The 25,349-nt window shown below is 42.4% G+C and overlaps 1 protein-coding gene across 1 annotated transcript in view; it reads right to left on the bottom strand.

Annotated features, from left to right (window-relative positions):
* Window positions 1–25,349, bottom strand: part of bin3 (bridging integrator 3) — a 52,209-nt gene that overhangs the window by 2,866 nt on the left and 23,994 nt on the right. Inside the window, exons 5-8 of the mRNA XM_061767339.1 lie at window positions 25,052–25,188; window positions 19,455–19,495; window positions 5,131–5,272; window positions 2,843–2,977 (exon numbers count right to left, since the gene is read on the bottom strand). Of these exons, the coding sequence (XP_061623323.1) occupies window positions 2,843–2,977; window positions 5,131–5,272; window positions 19,455–19,495; window positions 25,052–25,188 (455 nt within the window). The remainder of the gene's footprint in view (window positions 1–2,842; window positions 2,978–5,130; window positions 5,273–19,454; window positions 19,496–25,051; window positions 25,189–25,349) is intronic.

Below are 25,349 nucleotides of genomic sequence, written 5' to 3'. Positions count from 1 at the left end.
GGTACTTTATGTTTGAGAACCACTAAACTAGGGAATGCCATTTCTGTAGAAAATGTGTGAGAATGCTGAAAAGCTGAGGCTGAACTGAAATGATGTGGAATTAATTGAAGTACAAGTGGACAAAGTGCGACTTGGAATGGGTTGACTCGGGCGAGAAATGTGGAAGTAGGTAAATTAAAAATCTCTTAATTTGAAAATTTTCACGGTGAAAATTTGGGGAATGGGATTAGTTCCCAAAAGGTCCTGAAAGAGCTGAACATTGTGAACTTGTAAATGTTGGAATGTGGTGATAAATGTGGAAAGAGGAGGTCAATATGAAAGCAATTTTAAATTTGGGGATTGTGAAATGGTGGAATTTGGGAAATGTGGGAAATCTTGGAATGTGGAAAATAGTTCCCAAGATGTTCTGAAAGAGCTGAAATTTGAATGGTTTGAATCAGTCAAGAAATGTGGAAGGAGGAGATATATAATGTATGTAAAAATATCTTAAGAGAATTTTACTGGGAACATTTGGTGAATGGAAATAGTTCCCAAGATGACCCAAAGGAACGTTTTGAAATTGGAAAGGTTTGAAACGATCAAGAAATTAGGAAGAAGGAGGAGGTATGTATAGACCTTTAATTAGGGAATATTATTGTGAAAAGGTGAGAATTTCACTGGGAAAATTTTGGGAATTTGGATTTTCCCAAGCTCCCCAAGATGTCTTAAGTGAGTTGAAGATTTTGAAGTTGGAAAGATTTCAAATCGGTCTAATGTGGAAAGAGGGGGGAAAATAGAGTCAAGTAGCTCTTCATATGTGAATTTCCACATAAAAACAAGGGCCTCCATCCAACTTGGCTCGGATGACCTCACACCTCGCTAATGAGAAGCGATTAGACGACGCAGCACAGCGAAGTAGAATGACTCCAAGTGACAAGTGACCCGGGCTTTTTTCTCTTCCCGATCGGAACACGGCTTAGGTGGTTGAGCGATCGCCCAAAGCCTTCCTGATACTCCCACCTGCGGCTTCTTTGCCGGGTGTTCATGAGTGAGGTGAGCTCCCTCGAGAGCGGCTTTGATGATTAATAGAATTTAAGCACACTACAAGAGCAACACAAGAGGAAACTGAAGGAGAAGTACTGGGAAATCCAACCCCCTTGAAACCCTACATGCACCATAATATTTGTTTATACAGTACGCTGATGCTATTGCTTGTCCTATAGACTTTTTCGTAAAGTTTGTAACCAATAGTACTTCCGAGTGGCCGAGCCAGTGGCGCTTCTAGACTAATTTGACTGTGGGAGCGGATTGGATAGGGCCATGGATTTGCATAGTTAGCGCTCCCCTAGGACTATCATCGTCGAGAGGAGAAGAGGATTAATAACGTAGCATTTTGCCGAACAAGACCAGTCCCAAAACAATATGGGTGGAACATTTGAACACTAAATCCATCTGACAACGCCCTTCGGCAATTGCCGCCAGTGCACACAAGGGGGGGGGGGGGCACCGGGGGTTCAAAGCGTCAAAGTGTTAAGGGGGCACTCCCCCCCGCCAGAACCACCACTGGGCAGAACGTGAGTGACTACTGCTGAAAACGATGACAAAAACTTGTATTTGGGGTGGTACGGCCAGATAATCTCTAAAAGGTTAGGATTATTTTTCAATTTGCCTGTAACAGAAGATCTGCCATTGAGCCACCTTTGGTCTTTTACACAGAACCCAGAGAAGGCGGTATAGTGCCGCAACTGTGCGTGCTTTTCCACTTGACATCAGATACAGTTGAAACCAGAAGTTTACATACACTATATAAAAAGCAGATACACTTTTTTTTCCTCACTGTCCAAAAAGAAATCAGACTATACAATAGAGTACCAAATACTGCAGAACAGAATGCCACTATTATTTATTGCAAGTATCAGGAATTAAATACTTGCCAGTTTAACCTATGGGATCAATTCCATTCTAAAGAAAGAGAGTGAGAAATAGTGAAACATGGTCATGGTAGTGTTGTTAAAACAACAAATTTAACCGGGCCTCACATTGTAGAGCAATACCGTAATTTCCCAGCATGTGCTCATACTCCACGTTTCAGGAAAAAAAGAGAATCGCGAGTGAAAAGGACAAAGAATCATCTTCTTTATTGTTTTTAAATGAACACACATGCGGCAGGAGAAAGCCAAAACGTGTCAATGGAGCCGCATGCGCACAGGTGGACGGGTCGGACCGCACGTCTCGAAAAGCGTCGCCGGACGGGACTCGTGGCAGCGAAGCGGACGGCCGCGAACAAAGGACGCCTTTGTGCGTGCGCTGCGGCTGCTGGGAGCAGCAGTGTGCAGTGCGGTGTAGGAGAAGGGAGTGGAGGATGAAACCGAGGGAGGTCTAGCGGCCACCCACGTGCGCCTGCCTGTGTATGTGTAACTGCTCATTCGTGGGACTCGAATGGTCAATTACATTTCCTCCAGAGGGACCGCGTCAGTCGTCCGACGCACGTCTTCCACCCTTTCGTTTCCGACCTTTTTTGGGGATTGAGCTAATTGAAAGATTCGATTGTCCTTGTCCTGAAAGTTCAAAGCGCAGACTTGAGATAATCTCATTTGCTAATCAGGAGCGTGCCACGGTGGAAATGACACGGCCAGGGTGGCTCCGGAGTGGGGGGTGCTGTGGGGCCCAGCTGCCTAAAGAGAAGCCTCAGGATTGGGGCCGCGCCGGAGCCAGACAGATGAGGCCTAGCCGAGTCGAACGGCGCAGCGTGGGCCGCCACTGGGGGGTTAATCGCATTACGAGGGAGACGCGCCACCAGGCTTACACGCTCACTTACTTAACCGCTGGTCAGAGGGCGTGACGACACGGTAGAGTAACTAACCTGCGCCCGAATGAGAGCCTCGAAGCTGGGCTGGAAGTAGTCGATGCGGCTGTGGTAGAACTTGGGCATCTCGTCCAGCAGCTGCTTGTTCTTGGCCTCAAAGTCTTCCCTGACTGGTCGCAGCTCCTCTCTGGCCTGCGGGGTGAGAGGAGGCGGAAGATGATGTCATTCACAGTACAACATGCGGCCGCCGTTGTTGAATTGAACACAGAGCTGATATATTCGCAGGAAACCATAACTCATTGTGTTGTATGAAGGGCAACAGGTGGATACACAGGTTTACGATACATTCTGCCATCTAATGGGAGAGCATTTCATTTCAAAGATATATTTTTAATTAGTATTTAATTAAGTGTAATTGAATAATTTCCTGCACCCCTGATGATCGTTCACAGCACACTTGTGTGCCGCGGCACCCTGGTTGGGAATCATTTAGAAAAACAAAAGGTTTTAACAAGATGTGGCTTAGTATGTATAAGTTTGGCCTAAACGATGTTCCTGTAAAATATATAGCGATGCTGTAAAAAGATATACAGTCGTACCTTGACTTATGGAGTGACAAGACCCAAGTTTTTCAAGATACGAGCCTTCGCTCGGCTGATTCTTGGTTTATATGTTTAAGTGCTAGAAGGTGTCGGCAAACCTATCTACAAGCAGCAGTTTGGCAAATGGTGAATGATTTTAAAAAAATAGGGCTTCAAGCTGTTTGCTGTATTTTACTGTCAAACTAAAAAAAATATAAAGAATTACACATCATGTATTCAATGAAACCACATGACGTTACGTTACAAAATCTGATAGCTTAATGCTAACACACAATGGGAAACACCATAGGGAGGCCAACGTAACTAGCATCGATGTAGCAGTACTTCTAGTACTTACTTACACAAACGGTAGCAACACAGACAGAACACACAACAATGCTCAAATGACTAATATTACTATATTGCAGTTAAGTTGCAACGGCCTTCGTCTGTGTTTCATCATCAAATCTAAGCGTAGTCTTTGCATATATTATACTAACCCCTGATTGATAATGCATGCACACAAGACATACAAGCCCCTTAAAGTAATGCATGAAATCATGATTCACAACGGTTTATTTCTTTACATTCTATTGAATTATGCCATTACTGTATGCTTTTATAAGGTGTATTACTGTAGTGTTTTTTAAAAACATTACAAAAATGTCTGTTTTTTTTCATTCAATGATTTGAGAAACAATTATTTTGCATTACGAGCGTGATCATGGAATGAATTTAACAGTAAATCAAGGCACCACTGTATTTATGTTATACAATAAAAGTAGTTTGTGGTGTGTGTTTATTAAATAAACCACATTACCAAGTTTTTTGTATTGCTAATGCGAAACCCCCCCAAAATGTGACATTAACAGTTGATACTGGAAGGTGACGTTATGGAAAATATAGTTCATTTTCACCAAAGTCACCACACGCGAGGCGTCACTGGTGTCCGCTTTTTTTGTCGAGGAAGATATTTGCCTAATTCCCACGGAGAAGAGCTGCAAAAAAGGCTGCAATCACGAGCACAGTGAGGAGGAGTGGGTAATGTGGGCAGACTTGGCTGTGAGTGGACTCCAGCACCACAGATCTGTGTGTGTGAATGTATTAGTGGGGAGTCAGTCTACTGTAGGCACCCAATGCACGATGAATATGCGAGAGGGTGAGACTTGTTATTAAGGGGAGAGAGACTTTATATTTCAAATGGAGCATATTGTTGGTTTCTTTGCACTGCGTTATGATGGTATGGTTTCTTCACCTCAACGAGTTGATTTGAAAATGAAATGGCATACATTGTGTGTTTTTGTTCGGATCATTTCTTAAAGTCTCTGGGGATTGAAAGGGCAGGCGTGCAGGGGCCTCTTCATGTCTTTGTTCCCCTGACGGTGCTTTTCTCAATGTGTGTGGGTGGATCTCCATGTGAGGATGTGTTAGCGGCAATGGCTTCGGCAACGCTATCTGTGAATGTGTGTGCTTCGGTAATGGCCTTGCGCGTGTACACACGCATGTGTGTGTGTGTGTCTCCAATTCTCAATTACGTGCCTGTAGATGTGCAGCAATGGCTTTTTGAAAACTTGAGAGCCCGCTAGCTCGCGTGGGTGAAGGAGCGCACATGTACTGTACGTGCATGTGCTCGACTATTTTTGTTCATATCCAGTCAGCGTTTGTGTCTTTTCGCCACTTGACACGCGCATCGCGAAAGAGCAGCTGAATTCTGCTCCACTGCAGGCAGGGGGTGCCATCGAGCGGACCGCTATCTCACCGTACCTGGTGCAGCTTCACCATTACGGGCCCGGTTTTCTCTTTCTCCTCATACTTCTCCACTTTGGACTGCAAGCGCTTGTAGTCCTGCAGGGTCTGCTCGCGGCGTTTCACGGCCATGTTGAGGCTGGGGAAGACGCCGCTGTACCTGGGAGAACATCAGCACAAGACAATGACGAGAGGTAGACTTGCAGCAAATCACAAAAATTATTATTGCATCATTAAATTTGCAGACAAGCATTTCATATTGCATTCAATGTTAATAAAAGTCATTATGAATAAATAACATTCCTTGTCGAGGTACGCCTCAAACCCCGGAGGACAGCTCTGCATTAGTATTATCTCATTATTGTAGTTCAAAAAGGCATGACACTCTTCATTTTGAGACAATTATCATACTTTCTAATGAAAGTATATTCTTACGACGTGTATCTTAGTCTTGTGCACTAAAAATAGGAGAACACTCATCTGTAACTTAGCAACAGAGTTGGGCGCTTCAGCACGGGACTTTTTCCACTCAATGAAAAGAAAAAGCAAATGAAAATATTTTTTTTCAAGACTTTGGCCCTTTAAACATAACCCTTAATACATTTTGATAAAACATTTTATATGTTTGACAGTTTAACATCAATAAATTAATAAATCTAATCCCTTTGGGATTAATATCTATCAATAAAATTTTCATTGAACATAACATCAATAAAAGGTGCTGCTTCCAAGAAAAATTTAACTTTGCCCCTGAAAATGGCAAGAGGCTGCTATGGAGGGGGGGAAAAAAATTATAATGAAAAAAACAAATCAATCTTTTTGATGTTTTTGAAAAATAATCGATGTTCCCCCCCCAAAAAAACAATAATTGATTAAAACGATTACAGACACACACACAGGATAGTGACCAGGCTGACCACAAAGAGCGAAAATCCGTGAATAATTAACGCTCGTTTTAAGTGGCATGAAAAAAAAATGTTTAGTGAAAAATCGCGAAAAAGCAGGGAATTGGGTTAAAATGTTGTGTATAAGCGGGGTATCTGGGAAAAAAAACTCCACGAATAAGTGGGGGTTTCTATGAATAACGGGGGATAGGTTCCAAAAGAAAAATTCTGTGAACAAGTGAATGCTGATCTGCAAATATGTAGGAGTTCACTGTATATATGTAATCACGTGATGTTATTATTAATATAATATTGCTCAATAATATAAAAAAATATTGCACATTAAATATTCAAAATGAATACATATTGAAATATAATATTCCATCGAACCATCCATTCTCTGCATATCTTATCCCGTCCAGGGTGCCAGGGAACAGACTACTGAGTGGAAGCTGAACCCATGCTGTATGCAGAAGTCAGGTGATTGAACCACAACACCATAATAATAATAATATATATAATAACAATAAAAGACCCAAAATACAATATTTAAAGTAATCTTCTTTTCCTTTCGGCTTGTCCCGTTAGGGGTCGCTACAGCGCGTCATCCTTTTTTCCATGAGAGCCTATCTCCTGCATCCTCCTCTAGAACACCAAGTGCCATCATGTCTTCCCTCACGACATCCATCAACCTTGTCTTTGGTCTTCCTCTAGCTCTCTTGCCTGGCAGCTCCATCCTCATCATCCTTCTACCAATATACTCACTATTTCTCCTCTGGACGTGTCCAAACCATCCAAGTCTGCTCTCTCTAACTTTGTCTCCAAAACATCGAACCTTGGCTGTCCCCCTGATGAGCTCATTTCTAATTTTATCCAACCTGGTCGCTCCGAGAGCGAACCTCAACATCTTCATTTCCGCCACCTCCAGCTCTGCTTCCTGTTGTCTCTTCAGTGCCACTGTCTCCGTACATCCGTACATCATGGCTGGCCTCACCACTGTTTTATAAACTTCGCCCTTCATCCTAACAGAGATTCTTCTGTCACATAACACACCTGACACCTTCCTCCACCCGTTCCAACCAGCTTGGACCCGTTTCTTCACTTCCTGACCACACTCACCATTGCTCTGGACGGTTGACCCCGAGTATTTAAAGTACTCCACCCTTGCTATCTCTTCTCCATGCAGCCTCACTCTTCCCCCACCACCCCTCTCATTCATGCACATATATTCTGTTTTACTATGGCTAATCTTCATCCCTCTGCTTTCCAGTGCATGCCTCCATCGTTCTAACCGTTCCTCCACCTGCTCCCTGCTTTCACTGCAGATCACAATGTCATCTGCAAACATCATGGTCCACGGAGATTCCAGTCTAACCTCATCTGTCAGCCTATCCATCACCACTGCAAAGAGGAAGGGGCTTAGGGCTGATCCCTGATGCAGTCCCACCTCCACCTTAAATTCGTCTGTCACGCCTACAGCACACCTTACCTCTGTTCTGCAGCCCTCGTACATGTCCTGTATTATTCTAACATACTTCTCTGGCACTTCAGACTTCCACATGCAGTACCACAGTTCCTCTGGGTACTCTGTCATAGGCTTTCTCTAGATTTGCAAAGACACAATGTAGCTCCCGTCTGACCTTCTTTGCACTTTTCCATCAACATCCTCAGTCAGTGTGCAAATAGAGCAGATGCTACTCTGGCATGAATGGCCAGTATTGGTCAACAACAGATATTTCCCATTGTGTGGCTCATCAACTTTATTCCTCGATAGTTCCCACAGCTCTGCACAGCACCCTTGTTCTTAAAAATGGGCACCAGCGCACTTTTCCTCCATTCCTCAGGTATCTTCTCACACGCTAGAATTCTATTGAACAAGCTGGTCAAAAACTCCACAGCCACCTCTCCTAGATGCTTCCATACCTCCACAGTAATCTCATCAGGACAAACTGCCTTTCCATTTTTCATCCTCTTTAATGCCTTTCTAACTTCCCCCTTACTAATCATTGCCACTTCCTGGTCCACCACACTTGCCTCTTCTACTCTCCCTTCTCTCTCATTTTCCTCATTCATAAACTCCTCAAAGTATTCTTTCCATCTATCTAGCACACTACTGGCACCAGTTAACATATTTCCATCTCTATCCTTAATCACCCTAACCCTAATCACCCATGGGAAGGATCCATCTCTATCCCTCTGTCTGGCCAACCTGCATAGATCTTTTTCTCCTTCTTTAGTGTCCAACCTGGCATACATGTCATTATATGCCTCTTTTGGCCTTTGCCACCTCTACCTTTGCCCTATGTCGCATCTCTATGTATTCCTTTTGTCTCTCCTCGGTCCTCTCAATGTCCCACTTATTCATAGCTAACCTTTTTCCTTGTATGATTTCTTGTACTGTGAGGTTCCACCACCAAGTCTCCTTTTCACCTTTCCTGCCAGAAGATACACCAAGTACTTTCCTGCCTGTCTCTCTAAACACCTTGGCTGTAGTGGTCCAGTCTTCTGGAAGCTCCTCCTGTCCACCGAGAGCCTGCCTCACCTCTTCCCGAAAAGCCGCACAACACTCGTCCTGTCTCAGCTTCCGCCACATGGTTCTCTGCTCTGCCTTTGTCTTCCTAATCTTCCTCCCCACCACCAGAGTCATCTTACACACCACCATCCTATGCTGTCTAGCCACACTCTCCCCTACCACTACCTTACAGTCAGTAACCTTCAGATTACATCGTCTGCACAAGATGTAATCCACCTGCGTGCTTCTACCTCCGCTCTTTTAGGTCACCCAATGTTCCTGCCTCTTCTGGAAAAAAGTGTTTACTTCAGCCATTTCCATCCTTTTTGCAAAGTCTACCACCATCTGTCCCTCCAGGTTCCTTTCCTGGATGCCGTACTTACCCAACACTTCTTCATCACCCCTATTTCCTTCACCAACATGTCCATTACAATCTGCACCGATCACGACTCTCTCTCTGTCTGGGATGCTCAGAACTACTTTGTCTAGCTCCTTCCAGAATTTCTCTTTCACCTCTAGGTCACATCCTACCTGTGGGACATAGCCGCTAATCACATTATACATAACACCCTCAATTTCAAGTTTCAGCCTCATCACTCAATCTGATACTCTTTTCACCTCCAAGACATTCTTAGCCAACTCTTGTTTTAAAATAACCCCGACTCCATTTCTCTTCCCATCTACACCATGGTAAAATAATTTAAACCCTGCCCCTAAACTTCTAGCCTTACTGCCTTCCCACCTGGTATCCTGGACACACAATATATCAACCTTTGTCCTAATCATCATGTCAACCAACTCCCAAGATTTTCCTGTCATAGTCCCAACATTCAAAGTCCCCACATTCAGTTCTAGGCTCTGTGCTTTCCTCTTCTCTTTCTGCCGAAGAACCCGCTTTCCACTTCTTCTTCTTCGACTTCGACCCACAGTAGCTGAATTTCTTTCGGACGTTGTTAACCCGGGCCACGACCGATCCGGTATGGAATTCTTTGGATGGACCCTCATATTTGTTTGGCAAAGTTTTAAGCCGGATGCCCTTTCTGACGCAACCATCTGAATTTTACCCGTGCTTGGGACCGGCCTAGAGTTTGCACTGGCTTGTGCCCCAATAGGGCTGCATTACAATATTTATAGTAATAAATATACACTAATATATTTGTTTTGTTTTGATGTATTTTGTCATATGATTAAAAAAATATGTATTATCATTATTTATTACAATATTTATAGTAATAAATAATAATCCATCCATCCATCCATCCATTTTCTGAGCCCCTTCTAACCCCTAGGGTCGCGGGTGTGCTGGAGCCTATCCCAGCTATCATCGGGCAGGAGGCGGGGTACACCCTGAAGTGGTTGCCAGCCAATTGCAGGGCACATACATACAAACAACCATTCGCATTCACATTGAACTGTGAGGCAGACGCTCTAACGAGTCGTCCACCGTGCTGCCCAAATAATAATAATAATAATACATATATTTTTAAATCATATGACAAAATACATCAAAACAAAGATATTAGTGTGGGACAGGAAATGCAGCAAAGGAATCAGTGACAAAAAAAAAAAAGCCACAAAAATGATTCAAAGAGGTGTCTACAATCGGTGAATCACTGAGCAAAACGTTTTTTTTTGTTTTTTTTGTATTTATTTTTTTGAATGACTCATTTAAAGTATTTTAGCAGGAGAGCTCTCACTCTGCTACAAGAGATCATAATATGCTGCCAGTGGTGCTATTAGCCGGTCAACGTGTGGGCTTCCTAATTGACGTTTCCTCTCTGTGAGCCAACCCTTAACCCTGATGCGGGGAACCACTATGAACCTGCGATTGCGAAATTGCAAGGCTATCACCCTTACGCATCTTACGAGAAGGCCAGTAAAAAGTGACGTGTGCCGGCTCTCGGTTTCAGACAAGCGAGGATTGTTTCCGACAGGAAGTGGAGCAGGGAGTGGCCTTTGGAGTGACATCACGGAGTTCGGCCCGGCCCAGCCCTGCGGCCCACGCTCCGACACTATTTATAAACAACCACTGTGACCCAGTTCATGGCAGGGGTGGATGTTGATCCTCAAGTCTACTATCTCTGCTCCAGTGTGCAGATGCTTGCAGCACCAGGGGATTATGTAACTGCCCTCCAGGCATGACGGCTCTCCTACAATGGGTGATTTATGACACAGCAAGGCAAACGGATCTCAAACCACGCTAAGGCTCAGCGTATTCTCACGTGCGCAATTCACCTTTCAGCAAAGGGCAATTTTGGCATGACACACCATGCTGCCTGTTGTTCGTGTTCATTCATCAGCATGTAAAAAGAGTTTCAAGTGCTCTCTCCCTTGGATGCTGATGTCTCACTGCTACATTCAGGGCTCTTTGTGTGACTCAGCTGGGTAGAACGGGGGTGTCCAACCGTTTTCCTCCAAAGGCCACATATTGTAAAAGTTAATGATGCAAGGGCCACTTTGACATTCTTCACCCTAAATGTATTAAACACGCTAAAAGCGATCCATCAGTGTAGGTAAAGATATGCTAAGCAATTATATATTGTTGATATATTAATTAATAAAAAACCTGCTACATCACACAGCTATCTGTTAAAGTTTATAAGGCAAATATTGAAGATTTTTCAGGATTTTGGGGTGGCTCGCTGCCTCAAAACCTACTAGAATAGATCCGCCCATGCACTGAGCAGATTTCTGCATTCAGAACCAAAGCAGGAGTGATCTGTACCAAGCGGCCAATTTTTAAAGCAGTTACCTAAGGATCAGTAATGTGATATGTTGACAAATCAGACCTTGAGAAACCCTTTTTGCTTCTCTAACTGAATTATTTTTATTCACCGGTATTGTCAAGAGAAATCCTGCACTATTTTAGCTGCACTATTTTAATCCTGCACTATTTTAGCTGGTGTCTTCTTGGTGTCTTTGCATATCTAGAAAATCACTATCCAAAGCCAATTTACAGTGGAACCTCATTTTTCGTCATTTATCCATTTCAAAGAGTTTTACATTTTATAGAGAATAAGTATACTTTAACATGGATAACTGAACAGTAAACATCACTTTTACCTTGATGGCATACGAAAGATGATATGAGTGTATACAGTATGTCACAGGTGGCAAAAAATAAAAAATTGACAATGCGCCACAAATGACCCCTGGGCCATAGTTTGGATGGCCTTAGTCTTGAACGTGTGGAGGACCAGCAATACTTCAAGTGAATGGGTGATCAACCACCTGTCAGCAGGCTGGGTCCTCAATATGTGGTTGGCTCGGGGGCCAGGAGCGCACACACCGCTGTCCATGTGACAGGTCAGGGTGTGGTGAACAGACAGGATGAAAATAGCATCTGGCTGAGAACGTGTGTTTATGAAGCACTGCCAGTCCACAAACGGGGCAGTCGGACCAGCGAGCCAAGCCAAAGTCTGGTCTAAACACCCTCGGTCTAGGAAGCTGGCTGTCCCTCCTCGCCAGCGCCATCACATAACTCACAAGTGCAAAAAATACACACCAAACCACAAGAAGGACGGAAGGAGGAATTGTTTATTCGCGAACGTCCAAAGTGAAGAGGGTTAGAGAGGGGGAAGTTTAGTTAAATATACTGTTGTGCATGCAAAGCGGCTTCCACCTGCTTTAGGAGCAGTTGGCCTCCTGAGCATGTGTGTGTGTGTGTGTGTATGTGTGTGCGTGCGCGTGTGTGTTTGTGTGACGAACGTGAGTGGGAGTTTGATCTGCTGCAACTTGCCTTATGCTTTGTTGATCAAAACTCACACATGCTGCTACTTTGGAAAGAAAGCACAAGCAAACACCCTTAGGTCCATAAACACTGTTGCAGAGCAACCTCAACATTTAAATGGCCATTTGGAAACAAACTTTAAAAAACGCCTCTAAATTTTAAACAAAAACTCTGCTGTTGACTAGTCATCATGTGTGAGACTTCAGCTCAGTGAGCATCTAAAGCACAGGTGTCCAACGCTAGACATGGGGGCCAGATCCATAAGGTGTGTCTACGTTTTTAGTTAAATGGATTTGTTCTTTTCATTTTGGCAGAAAATCTGTAAACTTTCAATATTAGAACCCCCCCACCCCCCCAACTTAAATTTGTTATCAATATATATATATATATATATATACAGTTGATAGTTATTAGCGGCAGATTGGGACCAAACCAGACCGCGAGTAGCTAAAATCTGTGAATAATTTTTGCTCCCCCAAAAGTGATTATAACTGCCTATATTAACAGTTTAAACCATGAATAGTCCACCAACTGTGATCCCAAAACACTTGGGAAGAGGCTGATAACATTTCAAATGATTACAAACATACTGTAGTCATTATTTTGCCATGAACATTCTTTTAAATTTTGGGGGGAAAATGAGAGTATAGAGTTTTTGTGAGAATAATGGGGGAGAGGTTGCCCTGCCCCCCCAAAACATTTTGCAAATAGGTGAATTCACAACAGCCAAATTGTGAATATGAAGGAGTTCACTTACAATAATCAAAGCAGGAACAATTAAGTAAACATATGATGAGGTGATAATACAATTATATAATTTTTTACAGTCATTATTCCCTCTGAGTGATACCATAACTACAATGCAGGACGCAACAAATTTTTTTTTAATGTGATACCACCACATAGAGCGAGCAGTGAGGGGGGAAGAAAAAAAAGGCTTATGATGACCACAGAAACCAAAATGGAACTTTCTGTGAGGTAGCAGTAGCGTAGTAACGAAAGTGGTGCAGCCTGGCAGCCCAGTACAGTTTGACTATAGAGTCAAAGACAACGCAAAGTCAGACTCACATTATGTCATCAAAATTAATAAACATTTCACAGATTCATTAAATTACTGTTCAGCAGTCACCTTTCAACACTTGAATAACAGTTAAGATCGTTACTAACTGTGATGAGAACGTTGGCCAAAGATTGATGACATCGTTGGGTCGCTTTCAGCAAGCCTCCAAATGCACCTTCTTAAATGCTATGTCTCAGTCATGTCATCAAACCATGAGTAGCTTTATTTTCGTTTAACACAGCAGTTAACTTCTCTTTACACTTTGTCACTTAAAACTTTCAAATCAGGATATCGAATTGTGTCTGACCTTAAAAGGCTCTATGGTAGTGGATTACCAGAAACCAAGTTCTGGAAATCCATAAAAACTGTCTTAACGACATAATAAAGGCACACAAGTCCAATTGGTTTTAGGCCTAAACCAGGGGCAGTCCCAGCCCAAGCAGAGGCACAAATCTCCAAACAGACTTGACTTACCACAAAGTGTACAAAGGGTAAGGTTAGGAGGCCCAGATAAACCAAATGCCTCCATGCCCACGCACTCCCACCCCCTCCCCTCACATAAACACCGTGATGTCATTCAGGGACCCTGCTGAGTGGATTAAGTGCACATCTGGGCGACAAGATAGAAAAGACAGAGGCTGAGACCACAGAAGCGAGTGTATGTGTGTTTCCAGCACATTTTTAAGTATAAGTACTAACATTATAAAAGGTAACACACATTATAAAGAAGGTAGCACACGACTAATCTCTCACACACACACGTATATTGTTGAAGTCTTTCCATTAATATTAACTTTTCTCACAAACACAAAATCACTAATAGTATTTAGATGCAAAGTAAACAATGGGGAAATATTCATTAGTGAGGGGACTAATGGAATCCTAATGGAAGCTTAAAAAATATATTAGCTTTTAGGCACGATGGACAGTTGGATAAACTAATAACTAGCACTGTATTCAAAATATGTTAATTAATGAAGAGAGGACATTAAAAGTTTCGACCTGCGATCGTGTAAATTGCAAATTTCACAGCTTTGGATGCTTAAGTATGCTTGAGAGCGCGCACCGTCATGTGTCACTTCTCTTTTCTCAACCGATTCGCTGCTCTGGGACCAGGAAGCTGGGCCCTTTGCCATATTCTGAGCCGGCCCACACGTCCGCCTGCCGCCCACCAGGAAGAGGAAATTAGAACCATTCCATCCTGTCATTTCTCTTCCACCGGAGCAAAGGAGAAAAGAAAGGACTAACGCTGACCCATGTGTCTTCAAAGGAATCTGTGCACTTTGTTTGGTTTATTTTTTAATGCGCTGGTGAATGTTTCAATTCCATCAACTGCTGCTGTGTGTGTGTGTGTCGGCGGCGGGGGGGGGGTCTCTTCAGCAGCATACGCTTAAAGTCCTGGGAGGAGTCACGGGAGGAAGCAAAACCTTAACAAGCCCTCCGGAAGATGAGTGGGAGCATCCAACCACTCCCTTAAGTACCTCTGCTTTGCATGCCTGTGCGTGTGTGTGTGCGTGTGTGTTCATGAAAAAAAGAAAACAGCTTAAGGAATGGAATAGCGCTCGCTGCCTGCTCAGATGGGGGCGACTATTAGGAATAAGACCCGTATAAACTGTGTTCCAGACACACATCGACAACAGTTGCTCCGACCCTTGTTCTCTTTTACAATAGCCCACTGCAGGTTTTCCGGTCCTTGACTACACTTATCACATTGGAAAGTACTTATTAAGATACTAAAACATAGAAGGGTTTTGTTGTGTATCTGCTTTGCTGCCAGGGAAACTGTGAACGCATCAGTCACAATGAGACATGCAAACAAACAGCAAGAGAGAAACAGGGTCTCCCGCATTTATTTCTTGGCAAGGATCCATTTGATTTGAGGGGAGACTGAGTGCAGTAAGAAGTCGGACGACTGCAACAAAGTGGAGACAGTGGAGTATAATACGGCAGTATCTAGAGCGAAGGCGCAAACAGAGTAAGCTAACCTTCGTTTGTGTGTCTATTTTATCCTCAAATGTGACAACGAACCAATGACTCGACTTAAAAAGATGAGGCCTGTAATTTTCATCCTTGGTATACCTCACCTATGAGAGACAAAATGAGGGGGGCGGGGGTGGGGGGGGTTAATTAATAAAATAAAAATTTAAAAAATCCAGAAAATCAACGTCTTATTTTTTACAAGAATTTATGAGCAAATTAGGGTGGAAGTTTAAGTATTTGGTCAATAACAAAAGTTCATCTCAATACTTCGTTATATACCCTTTGTTGGCAATGACAGAGGTCAAACGTTTTCTGCAAGTCTTCACAAGGTTTTCCCACACTGTTGCTGGTATTTTGGCCCATTCCTCCATGCAGATCTCCTTTAGAGCAGTGATGTTTTGGGGCTGTCACTGGCCGACACAAACTTTCAACTCCCTCTCAAGATTTTCTGTGGGGTTGAGATCTGGAGACTGGCTAGGCCACTCTAGGACCTTGAAATGCTTCTTACGAAGCCACTCCTTCGTTGCCCAAGTGGTGTGTTTGGGATCATTGTCATGCTGAAAGACCCAGCCACGTTTCATCTTCAATGCCCTTGCTGATGGAAGGAGGTTTTCACTCAAAATCTCACGATACATTCTTTACTTGACACGGATCAGTTGTCCTGGTCCCTTTGCAGAAAATCAGCCCCAAAGCATGATGTTTCCACCCCCATGCTTCAGAGTAGGTATGGTGTTCTTTGGATGCAACTCAGCATTCTTTCTCCTCCAAACACGACAACTTGAGTTTTTACCAAAAAGTAAAATTTTTGTTTCATCTGACCATATGAGATTCTCCCAGTCCTCTTCTGGATCATCTAAATGCTCTCTAGCAAACTTCAGACGGGCCTGGACATGTACGGGTTTAAGCAAGGGGACACGTCTGGCACTGCAGAATTTGAGTCCCTGGCAGCTTAGTGTTACTGATGGTAGCCTTTGTTACTTTGGTCTCAGGTTTCTGCAGGTCATTCACTAGGTCCCCCTGGGTGGTTCTGGGATTTTTGCTCACCGTTCTTGTGATCATTTTGACCCCACGGGGTGAGACCTTGCGTGGAGCCCCAGATCGAGGGAGATTATGGTCTTATGTCTTTCATTTTCTAATAAGTGCTCCCACAGTTGATTTCTTCACACCAAGCTGCTTACCTATTGCAGATTCATTCTTCCCCGCCTGGTGCAGGTCTACAATTTTGTTTCTGGTGTCCTTTGACAGCTCTTTGGTCTTGGCCATAGTGGAGTTTGGAATATGAATGTTTGAGGTTGTGGACAGGTGTCTTTTATACTGATAACGAGTTCAAACAGGTGCCATTAATACAGGTAACGAGTGGAGGACAGAGGAGCCTCTTAAAGAAGAAGTTACAGGTCTGTGAGAGCCAGAAGATTTGCTTGTTTGTAGGTGACCAAATACTTATTTTCCATCATAATTTGCTAATATATTCTTTAAAAAAAACAGACAATGTGATTGTCTGGATTGTCTTTCCCCATGTTGTTTCTCATAGGTGACGTATACCTATGATGAAAAGTACAGGCCTCTCTCATCGTTTTAAGTGGGAGAACTTGCACAATTGGTGGCTGACTAAATACTTTTCTGCCCCACAGTACAATTCATTAGTATTTTGTACTATTGCCTTGGAACTGTATGACTTGGTTCAAACGTTTTGGATATCCTTCCACAAGTTTCTCACAATAGTTGGCAGGTTTAAGCCTACCAATATTTACCACCAAAGACTTTGAATATTCCTATCTTTAACTAAGAAGTTTGAATTTGAGAAAATTCTCTTTATTCCTAAGATACATAAAGTCCTTAAGAGCCTCCTTGAGGATTATTAAATAAGTGAATCATCAACACTTTTACTGCAATTAATAAGAACATTAATCAACATTTAATTTAGTTTACAATTTCACCGCTTTCATAATCACATCTTGGTGATGAAAAGTTTTATCTTCATCTCTATACTCTGCTGACAGCAGTGCAACTCCTACTGGCAAGAGCGTCATTATACAGTATTACTAGGCTTTACATGATCAGGATTTTTGGGGCCGATCACCGAGTTTAAAAAAATGATAACCAATCACCCATCCGATCACAAGATGAAGCAATATGTTTATTTAAATTACTTGTTCCTTTACTGTATATACTTCTGCACTGTATACTGATTATCTTCAAAAGTATTCTCTAGTCCAGATATTCCCAACCAGTGTGCCGTGGCACATTAGTGTGGCATGAGCGATCTTCAGGGGTGCTGTGGGAAATTATCAAATTTTACTTAACTGCTCAAAAAATTATTAATTTATAAGAAATAATGTATCTTTGGTCCTCTATTTTTGCCAGTAAGGCATAGTAACAGACCGTACAAATAAATGCTCTTCTATTAGATGGCAGGAAGTACATACAGTAATTACTGTTTATTACTTTACTGTTTACTACTTTTTGTGACATTTTGTTGTTTGTTGGTGTGCCGTGAGATTTTCCAATTGTAAAATATGTGCCTTCGCTTCATAAAGGTTGGAAATCACTGATCTAGTCAGGTCATGTCAGGTCAAACCAACATTACAACATGACAGAAATAATGGGTGCTAACTTACTGTAATTGAATTACTTTATTGTAATTAAATTACTCCACACACACCGAAACCTTAGAGCATGATTCGGCATAATGCTGGCATGTTTACGTACAACCAACCGTTAGTGCTAGCACTAGCTTGGTAGGCTACAAAACGTTTTGTTGCCTGCTTGCGTGCCGTATTGTATTAAAAGTACGTGAACATACCTCAAGCAATCCTTAAATGAACGTAATCTCCCGAGCACTGGTGACCACCACCACGTTTTTCCCCCATTTTGTTCTTATAATAAACGTATCGCGATGTCGTCGCCATGGTAACAAGTGTATCCGCTTGCGTTTGAGTTGACAAGGTAAAGCCCTGTGATCGTAAAAGACGGGATGTGGTGGCATCGAAAACAACAATTTATTGCAGTAGTCTGCAATCGTGAAAGACCAATTTTTTCTTGTAGTCTGATCCAGGCATTACATGTTGTCTGTCTCAGCCGTGTTGTCTGTCCCACACTGCCGACGTTTTGTTTTTTAAAATAACTTTATTGGCTGTCAGATATTTACAGTAGCACGTCAAAACACATCCGACAAGTTTAAAAATAAACTAGCTTTTGGATTCAAATATGGATGATGAAGGCTCTCGGCCGGCAGCACGAGAGTTGCGGTGGCAGGCCGTCGCCACCTCACTCCTCACTGAAGTGATCACTCCGGTTGACCTGCCAGTTTAATTTTACAACTTGTAATATTCAAGTTCAAATTCAAGAGCCAGTCTTATTTTTTCCCCTCACATGCACAGGTAACATGGTATCCGTACGTTGTTCTTTGTCTCTTATTTACTGTATGTATTCATTTGCTTACATAGAACTCTCAATTGTTCAGACATCGCATAACTGAAATACGTCGTGTTACCAAGCTACATTTAAAACTCATCCACTGCCAGCCCTCCCAGCTAAAATGGATAGTTGACTTCTATAGCCGCGGCACGGTGGACGACTGGTTAGAGCGTCTGCCTCACAGTTCTGAGGACCGGGATTCAATCCCCGGCCTCGCCTGTGTGGAGTTTGCATGTTCTCCCCGTGCCTGCGTGGGTTTTCTCCGGGCACTCCGGTTTCCTCCCACATCCTAAAAACATGCATGTTAATTGACAACTCTAAATTGCCAGTAGGTGTGAATGTGAGTGCAAATTGTTGTTTGTTTGTATGTGCCCTGCGATTGGCTGGCAACCAGTTCAAGGTGTACCCGCCTCCTGCCCAATGATAGCTGGGATAGGCTCCAGCACGCCCGCGACCCTAGTGAGGAGAAGCGGCTCAGAAAATGGATGGATGGATGGACTTCTATAGCCGTCAATGGCAGTAAAAGTGTAAAGTGAAAAAAGTGGTATCAGTGCACCCCTATTAGAAATAGAAGTACCTTATGGAACATGGGTTTGCCAATGGAAACGTGTCAATAGCGAGTACTGCCATGCTGAGCGGAGTAGTTATCATTCAATAGACAAGGGGCAACATACAAAACAATAAGGGTCTAATTCCTCTAAAGCCAAACTTAACCCCCCCGCAAAAAAAATAAAAAATAAATACAAAATAAAGACTTACTTTTTCAGAGGGTCGATAACAGTCTTCTGAATCTGGTTGACCTACAATGTAAATAAAGAAGAAAACACGTCGGCATCAAAAGGTGGTGAAATTACAAACTGTCAAATTGAGTTACAGTCAAACTAAATCCCAGCTACATTTCTCACTCATTAGCAGCAATGTCACTGCACAAATGACAATACACATTTCAAACAGAGCACTCAGGAAAAGGGAGGAAATGTGTGTGTGGGAGAGTGAGGAGAAGGGAACCCCCCCCAAAGATAACTTTGGTGATGATTTTATTGCACGCAAACCCCGAGGTGAAACCCCTGAATATTCATCGGAGCTTGATATACAAAAGGATGCAACTGTCAGGGGACGGACATGAAAGCAAAGCCCCACTGATTTCAAATCCTGTGGAAGGTGGGCTGCCATACAAGATGAAAGTTCTTTACAAACAAACATTTTAAACAATAACAGTTTATAATTTTTTTTCCCAGTATATTTTCCTCCAGGTAACTAGAATTAACAGGCGGGAGGAAAGGAGGGCGGAGGGTGGTGTGTGTGTGTGTTAAACGGAGGTAAGCGAACATCTAATTTCAAGGCCTCCAGCCTCAGCACAGTAAGTTGGCAAAACATTCATGAAGTTTATTTGAAGATTATTGATTATTTGAGACTGACAATGACGGTTAGAGCTACGGCTCCAAACATGGCAGAGCGGCTCAAGAAGGGTAAACGTGTAGAAGACAGAAGGAGAATTAAAACATGGACATGTGAGGCCACAGCTGCATGCAATGATGAAGATGATGAAGATGAAGAGCTACCATACATTTGTCCGCTATTGGAAGAAGGACAGCTGATAAGGCAATCTAACAAATGGAAGCGAGGTCGCAGCTGTGCAATGTGAAAATGCCCTGACCGAGATGAGAAGGCACCGTGATGCTGAGGCACATTTCCAAGTGCAAACTGCTTGATTGTGGTTGGAGGGGAAAAAAACGGAAAGCAAAAACAAACAAGTGTATGGGAATTCACATGGTCTTTTGTTTTACATATTCACACCAACAAACCTCCCTCCCCTCCTTCCCGGCGTTGCTCCTTCTAAAAGGTGAGAGCATGCGGCGAGGAGGGAGAAGAAGAGCAGCGGCAGATTTGCTTACGCATGCCGGTGCCCTCTACCCTCTGCCCCTTCCCACAGAGAGGAGGGGCAGAGCTATTCCTCGGAGGACCCGCAGAGCCCGAGGCCGGCGCTCAAGCAGCAGTCTCCATCTGTGAGTCACAGGGCAGAGGCCATCCCGACACACAGGCCTCCCAAAAATACACGGAGATCGCAGAGGAAATCAATATCCCTCCAAACGGAGCATCCTCTACCGCACTGCCGCCATCTACACTGGGGCACAGCTTCGGCAGCAGTGCGCCGGCGGGGCTGCGCGCCCTCCTCAGCCCCAGAAATAAACACACAGACCTGGGCCACTGCTGCCTTCATTATCGCTCCACGTTTCATGTGCTGGATGCTCTCTCACTCGCGGGCCCCGCGGCACAACATCTCGTCTCAATGCACAGTGGAGCCAAGGGTGGCTGCTTTTGTGTCTGTTTTCGCAGGAGCGCCAGGGTTTCGCTGTGGGTGCCGTCAGAATCAACAGTCTGCTGGAAACATGCAGGCACGGCACGCAAGTGTGAAACACCTAGCAAACCTGAGGTGATTCCGCACAGCAGACTGACTGAGAAGTGCTCGTAATTTCTTTCTTGCCTTGAGGTCATGTTTAGCCACTTTACAAAAAGTCGACACAGAATGAAGGTTAGGAAGTTTATTTCGCAAGACAGGGAAAGTGGGGGGAATATCAGGTGTGATGAGCTGTCAATTCCTCTTGTACTCAAAGGTTGTCCATCACCAGGGTGGTACTGTACTGGCATCAGCGTCTGGCTGAATCATGATCCAACACATCACTGCACTCTGTTTAACATCAAAAACATTTTCCATCTAAAGAAAAGTTGCACATTGTGCTCACTGACACATGAACAGTGCTTCTATGGAGATAATAAGACAACTTTATTGAAGAGATTGAGAAAATGGAGGGAGTGAAAGAAAAAATGTTACTGGACTGAACTGTAGCCACACCAAGTCATGTAACATACAGCATGTGCTTAGTGCATTCCAGTTGGGTTTATGATGATGAGCCTATCTAAAATAGGGTAGCTGACGAAGAGAGGCAGCCCTCCCTCCAAGTGTCTTTAGTCGCAAAGCTCAGGCTCCACCCTCCGTCGCCATGGTAATGAAATCCGAACAAGCCAATGGGCCAGCAGTATATGGGGCAGCGGGCTTACTTTAAACGAGACAGGGCCAGCACCTAAAAATTGGCTTATTGTGGATAGGGACCGACGCTGACCACGAATAATTTACGCTACCTTATAACTGCCACAAAAAATTTAGAAGTCCCCCCCAAAAAAAGTGAACAAGTGAGGGACTGGGTAAAAAAAAAGAAAAAACGTGAAGAGGCGCGAGTTTCTACGAATAACAGGGGATAGGTTCATGCTTAACGCCGAATATGCGGGGGTCCACTGTATTCCTGAAATAAATTATTATTCTTTTTTTTTTTTTTCAAACAATTAGCTAATAATGTCTCCTTTAATATAACATATTCATCTATTGTTTTGAGTACAGTGGAATCTCGGTTTTTGCATGCCCTAGTTTTAGTATTATTCTGTTTTTGCTTGAATTGCCTGTCGGAATTTTGTCCCGATTTTCGAACATCTGCTCAGTTTTCATATCAAAACCGTGTGACTCAGCCGCTCAAACAACTTTATTTTCTCATTGAGTGAGCCTCACCCTACATGTTCATCTGAAGCACTTTCAGAATTTTCTGTGCTTGTTTGAGTGTGACTGCTGAATAAGCCATGTTGGGGCCAAGGGAAGATCCAAGTGACGGCTCATTGATAAAGGTGAGAAACACAACGGAATTCAAGAAAAAATTTAAGTATGAAAATGGTGGACTTCCCTTCCAAACAATAACTGCTCCTCCTCCTTCTCCCTTCCTCACTGTCTTTTATATACCAACAAAAGTCTTCAATAAAGGTAAAATAGATACATTATTCTCTACAAAACATATTTTTGTTCATATTTTTGAGTGTTAGGAATGCAATAATTGAATATACGTTTTTCCAAAGGGAAATATTCCTTGACGTTTCGTACAGTTCTGGCTCTGTCAGACTTTTTAGAATGCTTAACTACGAAAACCGGAGTTCTGTTGTATTATTAAGTGTTGAGAAAAAAGAAAGAGCTTGTGGATGACAGTTGAACCCAGTGTACAGGTGTTCAATTTTGTGCATAAAAAGGTGTGAATTTATAAGGAGTCATGAGTAGTGCTGCCAGAGTTACCATGAAAAAGTAACTTTGTTACTTTACTGATTACTTGATTTCAAATGTAACTAAGTTAGAAAAAAAGTTACTTTTTAGTTACTTTCAGCAGCTGTCAAGTGGCAGGAATATCACTTATCCACAGTGCAAAAAAAGCATTAGCTTAACCGTACCCATTACTTAGTAATGTACGCCACACAAGTTACAGAATGATGTCATCAACATGAAAAAATAACTTAAATATGTGTAGTTGAAGCCACATTAAATGAGCAACTTCGAGCAGACTTGACATGTAAAATAGCCACCTAAATATAAACAAGCATACCTCTCACTACACTTCTTTAAAGACAAATGAGATAGATAGCTAGATAGATAGATAGATAGATAGATAGATAGATAGCTAGATAGATAGCTAGATAGATAGATAGATAGATAGATAGATAGATAGATAGCTAGATAGATAGCTAGATAGATAGCTAGATAGATAGATAGATAGATAGGTAGGTAGGTAGGTAGGTAGGTCGGTAGGTAGGTAGGTAGGTCGGTCGGTCACTGGTCATAAGGTGCAATTGATATGATTCTACTCCAGTCTTGTGGTAGTTGGCAGTGGTAGTTCTCTCTTTATCAGTGCTTCCAAAGAAATCTCATTAGATGACCATGCAAGTAGTTTTTGCCTCCTTGATCAAGTTTGAGTTGTCATGTATTTGAATCATGTGATTCCACAGAAAGAAAAAGAAAAAAGGTCAAGAAGACATTGTTTCACGCCATTTAGAAACACAATATCGGCTAACTTAGAACAAGAGTGACATGGAAAAGGTCATTGGACTACAACAAAAGCAAAATGCAACACATGAGCATGGCAACGTTGCTAAACTCCCAGAAAAAAACAAGGCTGGTGTGAATCTGCGGGCATGTTTTTGCTTTTCAAGTCAATCTTTCATAGCGCAGTTGTGCCTTGAAGATGCATACGTTGTGTTACTACGTTTGAGACCACAGGTACCTGTGCCCATGATTCTACTTCAAAAGCTCATGAACACTCTTAGAAGGAAGAAATTGTTGTGAAAAGATAGTATGCTAGCTGGTTAATCTAGGAATAAAGTGAGCTGAAATGACCTTTATTATCAGCTACTTCCTTACAGATTGCACAACTTTTCTAACTACAGATTGTTTCTATTGTTGGGTCTGTTATAGCACGACTGGAAACAACAACTCAGATTGCAAAGTGCACTTTTAGTTGAAACTTAACCGTAAGTTTCCCACCATAAGACGAGAGGAGACAGAAGAAACACTGACATGTTTGTGAACCTTGGTTCCAAATATTCTAAGAGAGAAAGCAAACAGTCGCAAGAGTTTTCAATTTAATGGTCAGATATAAAACATTTAGACATTCCTCTCGATACCTGTAGAACCCCTTTACAAACCACAGCTGCCATTTTGAGGTGACAGTTATACAGCAGCAGTTTAACCGATGAATATAACTATTTTTGGAAGACTTGGGCCAGATGGTTTTGCTGTTTGTTGGGATAAACAGAAGAAAATTACAAAATTATGAACTACACTAAAAATATGCTAAATTGAAATAAAAGAAATGAACAAAAATCTAAACCATAAAAAATATTTAAAATTTGAAATAAATTGATTGAAAAAATATACATAATAAAATTAAAAAAATGTTTTCACAAATCTGAAATACTGAAAAAATACTTGAATGCAAACAACACTAATTAACCAAATCCAATAAAATTAGGAAAAAAATGAAATCCTCTATAACTTGTGCTTTATCCAAAATGGACATGTCATTTAATTGGCAATGCAGAAGTTTTTTTTTTGTTTTTTTTTTTTTTTTTTTTTTAAGCTTACATCACCAATGGAGCGGTAAGACTAAAAGACAGACAACAGAAAAGACTGACTGCGTGAACTGTTGGTATCAAAATGTCGAACTTCAATTTAATACAACTTCACGTGCTTCAGAAGTTGTGTTTAAGCAAATGCCTCTATTGCATAAATTGTGTTACAGAGCAGTGAGTCAGATCTGACAAACTGCAGATTGGGTTTACAGGGGATGATTCCAGAGATGCTTTAAAAATATAACATTAAAAAAAGGCAGCAAATGGAAAATACATATGGAGAGTATGGAGTTGACGGGACGAGAAGAAATATTGACAAAACCCCATCAACTTCACCAACGTGTAGGTGTGTAATGATTGCCAATCAAATACCAAAAGTCAAGAATACTACAGACAACATGACAGAATGTGATTCTGACCTTCTCCTGGCTGAAGGAGTCCATCGTCTTCATGGCTGTGTCCAAGGCTGTCATGGACTCTAGGAATGCCTGGTCCTGCTCACATAGCGGGTTACTCAGAAGGTCTGCCGAGATCTTCACTGCTGCCTTCGACATGGCTGAGGAAAACATACAAATAAACGAAGGATATCATCAAATATTTGATAAGTTGACCCTGACCCTGAATGGCGAATTTTGACAATTGAGGCTCCTCTAAAACTCATTAGAATTTCCAATATTAATAGTTTACCATAAATATACAACAAACTATGATCCCAAA

The sequence above is a fragment of the Phyllopteryx taeniolatus genome, chromosome 3, assembly GCF_024500385.1.
Source record: "Phyllopteryx taeniolatus isolate TA_2022b chromosome 3, UOR_Ptae_1.2, whole genome shotgun sequence".
Taxonomy (NCBI): domain Eukaryota; kingdom Metazoa; phylum Chordata; class Actinopteri; order Syngnathiformes; family Syngnathidae; genus Phyllopteryx; species Phyllopteryx taeniolatus.
This window is presented reverse-complemented; position numbering and strand designations above follow the sequence as displayed.